This window comes from Salvelinus fontinalis, chromosome 15 (genome assembly GCF_029448725.1).
Source record: "Salvelinus fontinalis isolate EN_2023a chromosome 15, ASM2944872v1, whole genome shotgun sequence".
Taxonomy (NCBI): Eukaryota; Metazoa; Chordata; class Actinopteri; order Salmoniformes; family Salmonidae; genus Salvelinus; species Salvelinus fontinalis.
In genome coordinates, this window is record NC_074679.1 from 9,638,839 (window position 1) to 9,654,617 (window position 15,779).

General features: G+C 41.4%; 1 protein-coding gene across 1 annotated transcript in view; it reads right to left on the reverse strand.

Moving 5' to 3' along the window:
- LOC129811391 (gamma-2-syntrophin-like) overlaps positions 1 to 11,115 on the reverse strand; it is a 95,933-nt gene extending 84,818 nt beyond the window's left edge. Inside the window, exon 1 of the mRNA XM_055862659.1 lies at positions 10,423 to 11,115. Coding sequence (XP_055718634.1) covers positions 10,423 to 10,491 — 69 coding nt within the window. The 5' untranslated portion in view covers positions 10,492 to 11,115. The remainder of the gene's footprint in view (positions 1 to 10,422) is intronic.
- Positions 11,116 to 15,779: the final 4,664 nt, after the last annotated feature.

Below are 15,779 nucleotides of genomic sequence, written 5' to 3' on the forward strand. Positions count from 1 at the left end.
CATGCATTTTTCCACCAGAGATGTGCTTCCATGAAATGTGCGTGATGACGTAGTGCACATTAAAAAAAACTAAACTTTTGCATTTCCATTTCCATGTACCGGATAAAAATGACAAGTTAAAATGGGTTTCCATCGCATTTTCCACTTCACTTATGGTTTCTGTCACTAAAAATGTTGCGTTATATAGCGAATGTGCCCACTCTGGTCTTGGCTCTGTGCTCTATGCCAACATCATAGTGTAGTGCGGGTATAGGCAACATGATCAGATTATTATGGATAAGATGATTTTTATTTGTCAAACGGCAGCCAAGTATCATGTCACCAGAACCTTCCGATATTTATTGTAAAAGAGCATCAAGCTCATCACCGTGTACTTTCCCCACCCTGTGAAATTCATCATCATTTATTTAATCTGTAGATTAATAAACTGCATGGTTTACCGAGTCGTAGTAAAAGGACCACACACTATCATTGCGTAACTCCAATTTATTTCAAAAAATGTTCTACTTCATTTTCATGATCTGCAGCACCACCCGAACATCAACATGATGTGAAAATGGCGTGTTTCTATGTTTTGTAGATAAAAAAAAAAGATATGGGAAGATAAGTGTTTCAGTTGACATTGTCAGTGTGCATTTAAATAAAAAAAAATACTAAATGGTTGATGATGTCATTGGAAACATTTTTTTTACTACAAAACATAGAAACGTGCCATTTCCACGTACAGTGCCAGTAAAAAGTTTGGACACACCTACTCATTCAAGGGTTTTTCTTTATTTTTACTATTTTCTACATTGTAGAATACAGTAAAAAGAAAAGAAAAACCCTGGAATGAGTAGGTGTGTCCAAACTTTTGACTGGCACTGTACGTTGATTTTGCGATGGTGCTGCTGGAGATAATGAATATGAAATTTCCCTTTAAGTTACCACTACTGACAAATACAAAAATCTGTCAATTCCATCAAAAACTGGAAATGCCAATAGAGCTTCATTAAGCTCCCTAACTACTGGCCAATCACTTCTGTGGCAGCTGGATATGATACTAATAAACAATGTTGTTTTAATAAAAATAATTTAGTTAAAGGACCAGTGCATTCAATACCGTAATCAATAACGTCCTGTGTTTTATATATATTTCCACAATATAATACTGTGAAATTGTGAAAATGATGATAATGTCATTTTAGTGTAAGAGCTGTTTGAAAAGACCACCTGAAATTTCTGCCTGTTTTGGTGGGATGGAGTTTTGGCCTGTGTGATGACATCACCAGGAGGTAAATTAATGAATAGTCCAATAAGAAAAACCATTCCAAACCTCTCTGCCAATAACAGCTAGTTTTCAGTTTTCCCCTCCCCACTCTGACACAGTCCTAAATAGATTCTTGCTTGAGAAATTTGCTAAGAAGCTGTTTCTTTTTGCCCATTTTTGTAACGGGTGTCGTCGTCGGGTGAGGAATAATCGGACCAAAGCGCAGCATGGTAAGTGTTCATGCTTTATTTTAGACTGAACACTATAACAAAATAACAAAGAGAATGAACAAAACCAAAACAGTCCTGTCAGGTGCAGAAACACAAAACAGAAAATAACTACCCACAAAGCATCGGTGGGGAAAAGCTACCTAAGTATGGTTCCCAATCAGAGACAACGATAGTCAGCTGTCCCTGATTGAGAACCATACCCGGCCAAAACAAAGAAATACAAAACATAGAAAAAAGAACATAGAATGCCCACCAAAATCACACCCTGACCAATCCAAAATAGAGACATAAAAAGCTCTCTAAGGTCAGGGCGTGACAATTTTAATTGAAACAATCACAGTAAGGGACTTAATTGTTACCCAGAAATTATTGAGATATAAAAAAAAACTGCATTGGACCGTTTAACTTGTATTTCATTACAGAAAATCATCTGAAGGTGCATTGGGGCGGCAGGTGGGCCAGTAATTGAAAGGTTGCTGGCTCAAATCACCGAGCTGATAAGGTAAAAAAATATGTCATTCTACCCCTGAACAAGGCAGTTAACCCACTGTTCCCCGGTAGGCCGTCATTATAAATAAGAATTTGTTCTTAACTGACTTGCCTAGTTAAATGAAGGTTACATTTTAAAAAGCTAAATCAACAAACAACAAATGGAGATTAAATGTCTCTATTTGGCTTGGGATGAAAGGCTTGGAGTTGAGGCAGATTGGATTGGAAAGGCAGTGTAGCGTCGGTGGAGGGAGGGGGCATCGATGGCACAGCCAGGGAGAAGACAGTCTGACATACAAGCCTGGAGCGCTTCATCAGTGCACCAAATCTACTTCTCCGACGGTCAGTTCCTCCATAGGACACTCTCCTCCGTAGGTATTGGTCTTCCATTGCCGAACAGGAGCACCAACCTGGTACCATCAAACATGCTGTTAGCATGCCATTGGGAAAAAACAGCCAAATCAGAAACCAGGGGAGAGAAACAGCCACATGATAAACCAGGGAAGAGAAACAGCCACATGAGAAACCAGGGGAGAGAAACAGCCACATGATAAACCAGAGGAAACAGCCACATGATAAACCAGAGGAAACAGCCACATGATAAACCAGGGGAGAGAAACAGCCACATGATAAACCAGGGGAGAGAAACAGCCACATGATAAACCATGGAAGAGAAACAGCCAGATGATAAACCAGGGGAGAGAAACATCCACATGAGAAACCAGGGGAGAGAAACAGCCACATGATAAACCAGAGGAAACAGCCACATGATAAACCAGGGGAGAGAAACAGCCACATGAGAAACCAGAGGAGAGAAACAGCCACATGAGAAACCAGAGGAGAGAAACAGCCACATGAGAAACCAGAGGAGAGAAACAGCCACATGAGAAACCAGAGGAGAGAAACAGCCACATGATAAACCAGGGGAGAGAAACAGCCACTTGATAAACCAGGGGAGAGAAACAGCCACATGATAAACCAGGGGAGAGAAACAGCCACATGATAAACCAGAGGAGAGAAACAGCCACATGATAAACCAGAGGAGTGGGTGGTGAAAAACAAAAATATATACACTGCTCAAAAAAATAAAGGGAACACTTAAACAACACAATATAACTCCAAGTCAATCACACTTCTGTGAAATCAAACTGTCCACTTAGGAAGCAACACTGATTGACAATAAATTTAACATGCTGTTATGCAAATGGAATAGAGAAAAGGTGGAAATTATAGGCAATTAGTAAGACACCCCCAATAAAGGAATGGTTCTGCAGGTGGTGACCACAGACCACTTCTCAGTTCCTATGCTTCCTGGCTGATGTTTTGGTCACTTTTGAATGCTGGCGGTGCTTTCACTCTAGTGGTAGCATGAGACGGAGTCTACAACCCACACAAGTGGCTCAGGTAGTGCAGTTCATCCAGGATGGCACATCAATGCGAGCTGTGGCAAAAAGGTTTGCTGTGTCTGTCAGCGTAGTGTCCAGAGCATGGATGCACTACCAGGAGACAGGCCAGTACATCAGGAGACGTGGAGGAGGCCGTAGGAGGGCAACAACCCAGCAGCAGGACCGCTACCTCCGCCTTTGTGCAAGGAGGTACACTGCCAGAGCCCTGCAAAATGACCTCCAGCAGGCCACAAATGTGCATGTGTCTGCTCAAACGGTCAGAAACAGACTCCACGAGGGTGGTATGAGGGCCCGATGTCCACAGGTGGGGGTTGTGCTTACAGCCCAACACCGTGCAGGACGTTTGGCATTTGCCAGAGAACACCAAGATTGGCAAATTCGCCACTGGCGCCCTGTGCTCTTCACAGATGAAAGCAGGTTCACACTGAGCACATGAGCACATGTGACAGACGTGACAGAGTCTGGAGACGCCGTGGAGAACGTTCTGCTGCCTGCAACATCCTCCAGCATGACCGGTTTGGCAGTGGGTCAGTCATGGTGTGGGGTGGCATTTCTTTGTGGGGCCGCACAGCCCTCCATGTGCTCGCCAGAGGTAGCCTGACTGCCATTAGGTACCGAGATGAGATCCCCAGACCCCTTGTGAGAAAATATGCTGACACATGCACATTTGTGGCCTGCTGGAGGTCATTTTGCAGGGCTCTGGCAGTGCACCTCCTTGCACAAAGGCGGAGGTAGCGGTCCTGCTGCTGGGTTGTTGCCCTCCTACGGCCTCCTCCACGTCACCTGATGTACCGGCCTGTCTCCTGGTAGCGCCTCCATGCTCTGGACACTACGCTGACAGACACAGCAAACCTTCTTGCCACAGCTCGCATTGATGTGCCATCCTGGATGAGCTGCACTACCTGAGCCACTTGTGTGGGTTGTAGACTCCGTCTCATGCTACCACTAGAGTGAAAGCACCGCCAGCATTCAAAAGTGACCAAAACATCAGCCAGGAAGCATAGGAACTGAGAAGTGGTCTGTGGTCACCACCTGCAGAACCATTCCTTTTTTGGGGGTGTCTTACTAATTGCCTATAATTTCCACCTTTTGTCTATTCCATTTGCACAACAGCATGTGAAATTTATTGTCAATCAGTGTTGCTTCCTAAGTGGACAGTTTGATTTCACAGAAGTGTGATTGACTTGGAGTTACATTGTGTTGTTTAAGTGTTCCCTTTATTTTTTTGAGCAGTGTATAATATTCAGCATTCATGGTAACACTGGTCTTACATTTATGGCCTTCAGGATTCATGGTAACACCGGTCTTACATTTATGGCCTTCAGGATTCATGGTAACACCGGTCTTACATTTATGTCCTTCAGGATTCATGGTAACACTGGTCTTACATTTATGTCCTTCAGGATTCATGGTAACACCGGTCTTACATTTATGGTCTTCAGGATTCATGGTAACACTGGTCTTACATTTATGGCCTTCAGGATTCATGGTTGTGACTTATTTTGACATAGAACTAATATTCTCTGGCAAACATTCCCACACTAGTGTCATAAATGAACACAGTGTTGAATAAATCACTCAAATTATTTATGTTTTGGGTTTTTTAACTTCTGTGTAAATTGTCTTAAATGCTTATGCATTATGAGTCAGTTAATAAGGGTAATTTCAGTAACACTTTATTTTACAGACCACTAACGTTACTTAATAACGACTTATTAAAACGGTAATGACCTAATAACCTCATAGTAAATAAGACTTCAGTGTTTTCTGAGATGAATTGACGACATCAACAACAACGTCACCATGGTTCCAGGTAGCGACCAACTGTGTTGAATTATTTTAGAAAAAACAGAAACATTCCGTAATTCCTGATTGATTGTAGAACTGAAGCATATCAGCAGTAATCACCTAGAAGTCCAATGGAACAAGTACAAGACTACAGAATAGTACTACTGAGTCCATAGTCCACATGCAGCAGTGGATAGACGTGATCAGTTCCAAAAGGAGTTGGATAAAAGACAAATACTGGGTGTTGTTGGCAGGTGTCACAATCAGTGCTTTTGTCAGGCTCGGTCTTTCATCCGTTTCCCTTTTATGATCTTTCAGTCTGGAATCAAAAATAGAGTCAATGGAATATAGGCAGAGGATGAAAAATAACACAGATCAAGTACTCATGGCAGCTTCCCTCTGGTTGGAGGTTATTTAATCCTACCCTCGAAGAATAAATGGTTGGAGGTAATTTAATCCTACCCTCGAAGGATAATGTCATCAAATTGATGCTCAGTTGAGGGCCAAGCATCATTTGCTGCTTCAGCTTTAAAGGCAATATCTAACTTGTAATGCAATCCGGGGCTGTCAAAAGTACACCTATTTCCGGTACATTTGACTGTTGTGACCATTCAGGAATTCAAGGAGAATACAATCCTGCATAATGATTTATAGTAAATATAATTTGAATAATAATAATTACAAATCAGCAGCAGTATGACTGCAAAGTTAAACAGGTCTTACACAAATCAGGAGAATCTGGTGGAAAATGCACTTATGAATTGCCAGATTTTAAAGGAGGCGAGGCAGAATAATAAAATAAATAATAATAATAATAATACAAAAATCTAATTTTGAAATGCATGGGACGTCATTAAAATTCATGAGGTCCCTGCCTTAGATCAAAATGAAAATGTCAACGAAAGATTGTGGGGCACTAATAATTATGCGACGGAAGGCGTTGCGTTTTTTTTTAATTTACGAAGTAAACATCTCAGGACAATATTTAAATAGGGTATCATCAAGCCGGTCTAACAGGAAACATAGGAGAATCATTATCTGGTTGAGATTGCATTGCTTCCAGCCAGTATAATAGGAGGCAGGTAAAAGCCACCAAGGTGGATCTGGATATGACATTTTCAAAACAGATTCTAGAGCAGGACTGACTTGTTTTAATATTAAAGCCTGATTGATTTCCTGGCTACAACTCCATCGACTTTCACACTCCACTGGGGTGTAATTACGTTTCTGCTGCCCATGCTAAAAGGAGGAGGGGTGGGGTGGATGGCTTTTTTTATACCTCACAGTTTTCATTACAGTATAAATCAAAGGAGGTGTTTAAATAAAGAATAATAACCGAAAAGACACAATCCTGAAGGCAGATTAGAAAATAGTTTGATAGTACAGATACTGCTGGGCCTTAATATACCTCAGAATGGGTGATCAGTCCTTTGAGAATGTAACTGAAGTGATGGGGGGGGGGGGGGGGTCAGATAGTGTTTTCCACTTATCCACTTAAAATACGATATTGTTATCCGGTATATGTAAATACATTAATAATGTGGGATCCTCTACAAAACAAGACTGTAAACATTCTTCTAAAAAGACAAAGGGGCAGTTTAAAGGTCCACCTGCTTCTACATCTGCATTGCTTGCTGTTTGGGGTTTTAGGCTGGGTTTCTGTAGAGCACTTTGTGACATCTGCTAATGTAAAAAGAGCTTTACAAATACATTTGATTGACTGCAAATCTACACTGAGTGCACAAAACATTAGGAACACCTTCCTAATATTGAGTTGCACCCCCCCCCCCCCCCCCCCACACACACACACACACACACACACCTTTTGCCCTCAGAACAGCTTCAACTCGTCAGGGCATGGACTCTACAAGGTGTTGAAAGCGTTCCACAGGGATACTGGCCCATGTTGACTCCAACGCGTCCCACAGTTGTCAAGTTGGCTGGGTGTCCTTTGGGTGGTGGACCATTCTTGACACACATGGGAAACTGTTGAGAGTGAAAAACCCAGCAGTGTTGCAGTTCTTGACACACTCAAACCGGTGCGCCTGGCACCTACTACCATAGCCCTTTCAAAAGCACTTAAATATTTTGTCTTGCCCATTCACCCTCTGAATGGCACATACTTTATACCCAATCCATGTCTCAATCGTCTCAAAGCTTAAAAATCCTTCTTTAACCTGTCTCCTCCCCTTCATCTACACTGATGGAAGTGGAATTAACAAGTGACATCAATAAGGGATCATAGCTTTCACCTGGATTCACCTGGTCGGCCAGTCTGTCATGGAAAGAGGTGTTCCTAATGTTTTGTCAACTCAGTGTAAAGCAAATCTAAATGATTTTGCTGACAAAAAACGAATACAGATGTAATCATGGCTGGGATCAACAGGCTGTTGATCCCGTGGGAAGAAGATGAATGGTTGAACACCATGTGAAATATACTCTTGAATCATTACTGAGATTCATAACAGAAGACAATTATTCCTGACTAAAACGGTTTGCTCACCAGTAAATAATAACCATTATCTAACAATCTATTTTCTTGTCTGCGAGCTTTAAGATACATTCAGTGGCTCTTCTGAGCATGTATTCACTCACAGGAATTCACTTCGTCATGCAACACGACGGCTGCGTGACGAGAAATGCTAATGGGGTTTAACCTCTTACTTCATACCCTCTCTGGGTGCATTTATACAGGCAGCCCATTCTGATCTTGTACTGGCGAAAGAGCTTATCTGATTGGTCAAAAGACGAATTAGTGGAAAAAGATCAGAAATGGTCTGGCTGTGTAAACGCAGTACGTGTTTATGTCGGAAGTCGTACCGCTACTTATGATTACGTCATATCTACCTTTAACATCAAAGATCCAACTTTTATCTCTGCAGGTCTTTCTGACATTGGAGGGTTTTTTCAACTATAGCAAACTACAATTTGGGAAATTCACTGTCAATAACGGAAGAATATCGGGGGGGGGGGAGTTATAAACACGTTGAAAACATGAGTCATTTCACATCACAGGGAAGGAGAGGAGGGACCAATAATGGACAAATATCAGACTGAACCTCGATCTCAGGGACAATGGCTTGTGTTTACACAGGCAGCCCAATTCTGATACTTTTTCCACTAATCGGTCTTTTGATCAATCAGATCAGCTCTTTCGACCAATAATAAAAATTAATAAAAATGGTTCCCCTGTGGGGAGTCACCACTTTAAACTCGGGCATAGTTTATAAACCAAACCTGCATCCACTATGAGTGAACCAAGTCCATTGACAACAAATACACGCTAGTCTTATTATTAGTATGGTCAACTGTTTTAGGTCTATGCAAGGTGCACACTAATTAGGTCCCTTCATCTCCACGGGAGGTTTCTGTCCACCCTGAGCTCGCCTTAGGAAACACAGTGTTTTAGGTCTATGCAAGGTGAACAGTGTTTTAGGTCTATGCAAGGTGCACAGTGTTTTAGGTCTATGCAAGGTGCACTGTGTTTTAGGTCTATGCAAGGCGCACAGTGTTTTCAGAGTCTTGTTTTGCAAAAAAATTAAATGTGCCTCGTGTTCTTTCTGCCTTTTCTAACATGATGACCAAACCGTCTCCGTCCCCGTGAATCTGCGTGTACCATCATGTGCACGTTGGTTTTGTCTAATCCCACCAGACGTGTTCACGTTGGTTTTGTCTAATCCCACCAGACGTGTTCACGTCGGTTTTGTCTAATCCCACCAGACGTGTTCACGTTGATAAAGGGGAAAACCTAGTTAGTTTTTAGTTTGTTTTCTTTAATTAATCTCTCCTCGTTCAGCTTCTTCTTCTGTGGATTTTATATGGCGGTTGGAACCCAACTTTAAGGTGCGCTATCGTACACCAACTGGACTGGAGTGTGGACCTTGTTCATCTTTCAATTACCCACGTGGGTATATGCTCATAAAAACCAATGAGTAAATGGGAGAGGCAGGACTTGCAGCGTGTCAAGCGGGCTAAATTAGAATAATATTATAATATTATAATATTAGCGCTTAGCGCCTGACTACGCGGACGCCCGGGAGCAGTTTGGATGAAATGATTTGAATAACATGTATGTTTGGTCAGCATGTTAGGCTAACCCAAGATGGGGACGGCAGGAAGCCTACACTCTTAGAAAAAGAGGTGCTTAGTAAAGCCATATAGGGTTCTTCTGTTTGTGCCCATAGGGGAACCATTTCTTTCAAAAGGGGTTCTTAGGATGAGAAAGATTCTAGGTTGAATCCTTTGTCTTGCAAAGAACCCTCATCTTCCAAAAAGGGTTGTTCATGTGAAAATGGTTCTTGGTAGAAACCTATCCCTCTAAAAAGAACCTCTTTGGAACCCCTTTCTTCCTACGAGTCTAGTGGTTAGAGCGCTGGGCCAGTAACCAAAATGTCACTAGTTTGAATCCTTGAGTTGCCATAGTGAAAACAAATCTGCCGATGTGCCCGTGAGCATGGCACTTAACACGAATTTCTCCAGGGTCACCGTTGATAATGGCTCCTCCCTGGCCGTGACCCCATGGGATATGCAAAAAAATAAAAAATAAACATTTCCAAATCACACGTATTAATATACGCGTGTGAAATAGCACAAATATAATAGAACAAATAAGCACCTACCAAATGTATTTAAAATTCTAATAGACTTAGGGCCAACCTCAAACCTACATAGATGGGAAATCATGAACTTATGTGTTACACCACAGCTAATGAGTAAAATATGTCAGTGTAGGCATTCTTCATACCATCCCACTCTTGACAACATGTGACAATTGTAAATACAATTGTAATTAAAAATTAACAAATATTAGAAAAAATATAAAATAAATAAAAAATAAGACTCAACCAGAACCACACAATAATAACTCATATGTGGTAAATAGTCTTGCTGCTTTCTATATTAGCCAAGTCTGGTATTACATTAGATATTCTAGTAGCCTTGCTGGGATTTAATTAAAAAAACACATGTATATAATACTTATTGATAAACCGAAGCCTACGTAGGAACAGTAGTTGTAATCCAATACCGGAACTCAATGAATGCATGAAGGAAGAACAGATTGTCAACGTAACAACAACAACAAAAACGTTCTATGAGTACAATATTTCTTCAAAATCTCCTGCTTCTCAAGCATCCACGGTGCAAATATATACTACTGTGATCATTTGTTTAAAACCTGACCTTCTCTTTACAGCAGAACTGGGGCATATCTAAAACATCATACATCTTTAGTAAGCTAAATGAAGACAGGGAGACTTGCCCAAGTTGGAACCAAGAGGCTGGCTGGTCGCTCTAACAGTGCAGGTTGCTGTTTCCCGGGCACATTCATTTCCCATACAGCCGCTGGCTCTGTCCACTAAACTCGAAGAGACTTTCATAAGTCATTTATCCAACAAGAGTCGAGTAGTGCCGTTCAAAGATGTCCCATTCACCGAAAGAGGCACACGGACGTACGGACAGACCGAGCATATAGCCTAGCCCCAGTACGCAACTAGAGTAGATAAGGAAGGTAGGCAGGCTACCGCGCTCAACACTGCACTGTCTCCAGTTGCTATGTCACATTTTCCGACGGTGATTATGGATCTGATAGATAGTCACGCAATACATAGCAACTATGAGAAAAACAAATGCACAGCTCAGTGTCACATAGGTGAATCCATGATTGAGGTTGAAACAGCTTCCGCTGCTACGTGGTTAACTGCATTCTGTCGTTGTACTCGGTGAAACGCGGGACAGTTCGCACGTTGTCTTCTTCACCTGCTGCCTCCCTCCTCCAGCATTTTATGGTTAACCATTTGCGATCGGTCCAGTAGGCCTATGGATTAACATGTTTACACATATTCTCTGTTGTCAATTGTCACTGAAGGATTTAGGCTGTGAACTCATTTTCTGCTTAAAAAAAAATGTAACATTCCATGATTGCCTTTAGCTGTATCCAGATGAGGCATAGCAAAGGGAATAGAGATATTTGTGAAGACGAGATTTCATCAAATGTGATTTAAATGCGTTGTGTTTATTCACCCTTTCATCTCTGTGCCATAAAACTATCTTCAATTTGGCATCCAAATAAATACACTACGTTCATTTACAATTCAATAGGACTACTGGAGTAGCCTGTTAATCAGCTATCGGCCTACTGATCCAGATCAAATAAATACTCTATTGTTGTCATTAGTTGAAAATAAATTACATTTATTTAATATCTAACAAAAAATGCATACAAATTAATCGAATTTGAATTTCCCATGATTAAAAGTTTTGTGGTAGGCTTAACTTGTCTAATCTAATACACTAGCACTCCCAGGCCTGTAAATTATTCCTCTCAATAATAAAAGACATGATTGACATTTACATTCTCTGAAATTCATGTTGATTTTTGTAAATAATATACAGGGAACAGAACTAGACTTCAAGAGTCTCTGGCAACAGACCTATAAATTAATTTTATCCATTCAATCCACAAACCAGATGTATTGTTGTGTTATTGTTGTTTAAAGAAAAACATACAAAAACATTGTTAAGAATGTATTTGTTAGAGAGCACTGTGCTTCTCTCGAAAGGTGTACGGGCAATATAGTTGCAATATGTTCTCTGTACGCTAGTCTACAGTTTTCAGAATACTCTAGAGGTTAGAATAAGCAGAGAGGCTTGTTATTTTTTTCCACATTTCCCTCGCCCTCAAATGGAAAAAGATCCCTCTTCACCAGCCTAACTGTCCATGATATGGATAAAAACTCATTTCAACAAATGTGGCACTATACTCTCATTTCAACCAACGTAGCACAATATTCAAGACAGTTATGTTGTCTCTGATTCTATATGTTTGATTCAGCCTGAGGTTCTGAAATTGGGGGATTCATTAGCACTGTTAGCAGGTCTATTTACATGGGACAAGCTATTGTGTTGCAGTTTGAAGAAAATAAACCATCTGATGAGATTAAAGTACTCGAGGTGTCATTTAAATTCTTGAGGTGAAAATTCAGGATAACATGTCAACACTGAAAATCTTTCCATTATTGCGAATAGTAAGATATTTCTTTCTATGAAAGAGGACTTCCGTCTCTTCGCTGAATAACTCTTTTTGAATGAGTATTTTTGTAACTGGTTAAGGTATGGCTCTCCAGCCCTGTTCCTGAAAACATTAGATGTGAGAAGTGGCGGTGGAAACTAGTCTGAATACCAGTGTCTTTAGCTAGGGTTCCACGACTTGCAGCGGCGGCCCAGCCATTAGGGCATTAGGGGCGGTGCCCCACTTGTGATTGGTCATTTTTTGTAAAAAAAATAAAAATGTAACTTGTGATTGGTCCAAAAAAAAGTATATAATATAACTATGTAATATAAATGAAATAATTCACGGATTAAGTTTTACATGGTCATAAAAGTAAATGTGTATATTTTCCTGTTTCAAAAATATATTTTTGTCATAGCAAGCTGTTCAGTTACTTACTAATCTGGCCCTCAGTAAATGCCAGCAGCAGCAGCAGCTCAGTGGCCTTGCGAACATTGCAGACATTATATTGCCAGCTATTTGCTATGAGGGGGGAAACTGCCCCAATGAACTCGCAGCATTTCATAGCATAAATTCTAACAGTACAAATCAAATGGACCATCCTGGTTTGACCAGTGTAGATTGCCTCGTGTTCGTTGTGTTCTGATCGGCTTACATATGACCAAAAAGATCAGAGTTGGTGACGATCTTTTATTCTAATGAAGAAACAAACAACATCCAGAAATTAAATGTTGTGCTGCCCTCATGAACCAGCTCCTCTCTTCCACATGGATACAGTAGACAGGGCCAAGAATAACAATCGTCTCGTTAGATAACAATACCATATTGTGCCATGTACAGTACAGCCAACTTTCATAAATTACTGCCAGGCTTTATGTACAGTTAGTACATGACATGCACTTGCAAACTAACAGTCAAATATTGTCAAAAATATCACAACAAAGGGCCTCCCGAGTGGTACAGCGGTCTAAGGCACTACATCGCAGTGCTGAGGCGACACTTAAGCCTCGGGGTTTGATCCCAGGCTGTGTCACAGCCGGCTGTGAGCCCATGGGGCTGCGCACAATTGGCCCAGCGTCATCCGGGTTTGGCCGGGGGGGGGGGTCTTCCTTGGCTTGCTCTAGTGACTTCTTGTGGCGGGCCGTGCGCCTGCAAACTGACTTCGGTTGGACGTGTTTCCTCCGACACATTGGAGCGGCTGGCTTCAGGTGTTAAAAGAGAAGTGTATTAAGAAGCAGTACGTCTTGGCGGGTCATGTTTCGGAGGACTCACAAACTTTGTCTCTCTGTTGGCGAGTTGCAGCAATGAGACAAAATCGTAACTACCGATTTGGGAGAAAAAGGGGGGGGGGGGGGGGTATACAAATCATAACAAACAAAAACACATGACATACCAGATTAAGAGACAAACAACATCCATAAATAAAATGTGCTGCCCTTATACACCAGCTCCTCTTTAAAGTACGGATTAACAGGGGACAGGAATAACCATTCTAACCAAATGACAACATACAGTAGAAAGTGCAGTATCTAGTATGTACAACATTCACAAATCAAACAGATGAAAAGTTCATAAATGCATAAATATCACAATATACTGGTAGAACATATTACAATATCCCTGACTATATAAACTCAAATGTGTTTTAAACATATAGGATTGATTCTGATTGTCATGAGACAAGTTCAGTGATCTACCTCTTCCACATGGATACAGTAGACAGAAGAGGTAAGGGGGCAGTATATATTATAAGGGGGAAGGCAGAAGGAAGTGTGCGACATTAAAAAGGGCACTGACAACAACATGTACAGTAATATCAGGCATGGGAACTATTCAGATTTTGTGTAATTACACAACATGAAATTCAACACTTGTTACACTGGGATGCTCAAATGTGTGTCCGTTCAGTCAGAACTGGGTCAGAACTGGCTCTAGTCTCCTCCCCCAATGAGTGTCTCGCGCCAGACGGCTTACTTCCACACGGGAGACTAGAGCTGCTCTATCAGAGTTCAATCTTGGTTTCATCAGACCAGATAAGCTTTTTTCTCATAGTCTGAGAGTCTTTAGGTGCCTTTTGGCAAACTCCAAATGGGCTGTCATGTCACTTCACAGTAAAAGGCACTTCTGTCTGGCCACTCTAACATAGAGGCCTGATTGGTGGAGTGCTGCAGAGATGGTTGTCCTTCTGAATGGTTCTCCCATCTCCACAGAGGAACTCTGGAGCTCTGTCAGAATGACCATCGGGTTCTTGGTCACCTCCCTGACCAAGGCCCTTCTCCCCCCCCCCCCCCCCCCCCCCCCCGATTGCTCAGTTTGGCCAGGCGACCAGCTCTAGGAAGAGCCTTGGTGGTTCCAAACTTTTTACATTTAAGAATGATGGACGCCACTGTGTTCTTGGGGACCTTCAATGCCGCAGAAATGTTTTGGTACCCTTCCCCAGATCTGTGCCTCGACACAATCCTGTCTCGGCACTCTACGGACAATTCGTTCGACCTCATGGCTTGGTTTTTGTTCTGACATACTGTCAACTGTGGGACCTTATATAGACAAGCATGTGCCTTTCCAATTAATTTCCAATCAATTGAATTTACCACAGGTGTACTTCAATCAAGTTGTAGAAACATCTCAAGGATGATCAATGGAAACAGGATGCACCTGAGCTCAATTTCGAGTCTCATAGCAAAGGGTCTGAATACCTATGTAAATACATTTACAAAAATGTCTAAAAAACAGTTTTTATGGGGTATTGTGTGTAGATTGAATCCATTTTAGAATAAGGCTGTAATGTAACAAAATATGTAACAGGTCAAGCGGTCTGAATACTTTCCGAATGCACTGTATACAAAGAAATGTCAATTGAAAAAAGGTCAAATGAAACAAAAGCAGCTAATTTGCGGTCTTTCCAGCTTTAGTTTGAAGTGATTGTGTTAGCTGTGTTGTTGGCTAGCTCCTCTGAACAACAGTGTCCTGATGAGAGAGCACATTGTCTATGCCAGGCCAAATCGCGACTCATTAGCTCATTGTAATGGATGTATCTAAATAAATGTCACTAGAAAACAGCTTAAACAAATGCAAATGCAGCTACTGTTGTTATTCTGTCTGCTCTGTTTGACATGACTGTAAGTTAGCCGTAGTTGGCTAGCTAGCAAGCAAGGGATAAGAACGTTGCCAGCCGGTATGACAATGGAACATTTAGAACGAACGACTGGGTCGCGTCCATAGATACAGAACCGATAGAACGAACGACCAGCCGGCTTGGGTAGCAACTCTAGATTTGTGTCGGAACAATATCTTGTGGAAGGATGAAATATTATGAATAAATTCATCAAAATATAATTTTTTAATTAAAATATGTCAATCATTATTTTAATATGTTGGTAACCCGTTGTATAAAAGTGATAATGCCCTGGAAGCCGGTGTTTGGAGGATATGTTGTCACGGTTTTCCGGCCCGAGACGAACAACACCCGTGTCAATATATCCTCCAAACACCGGCTTCTCAAGCATTATCACTTAGGGTGTGTTCGTAAATTCAATCTGGAGTGCCACAGTGTGCTCTGAATGCCCCGGGCATTCCTAAATTCAGATTGTTGTCAGATTGTCCGGTTG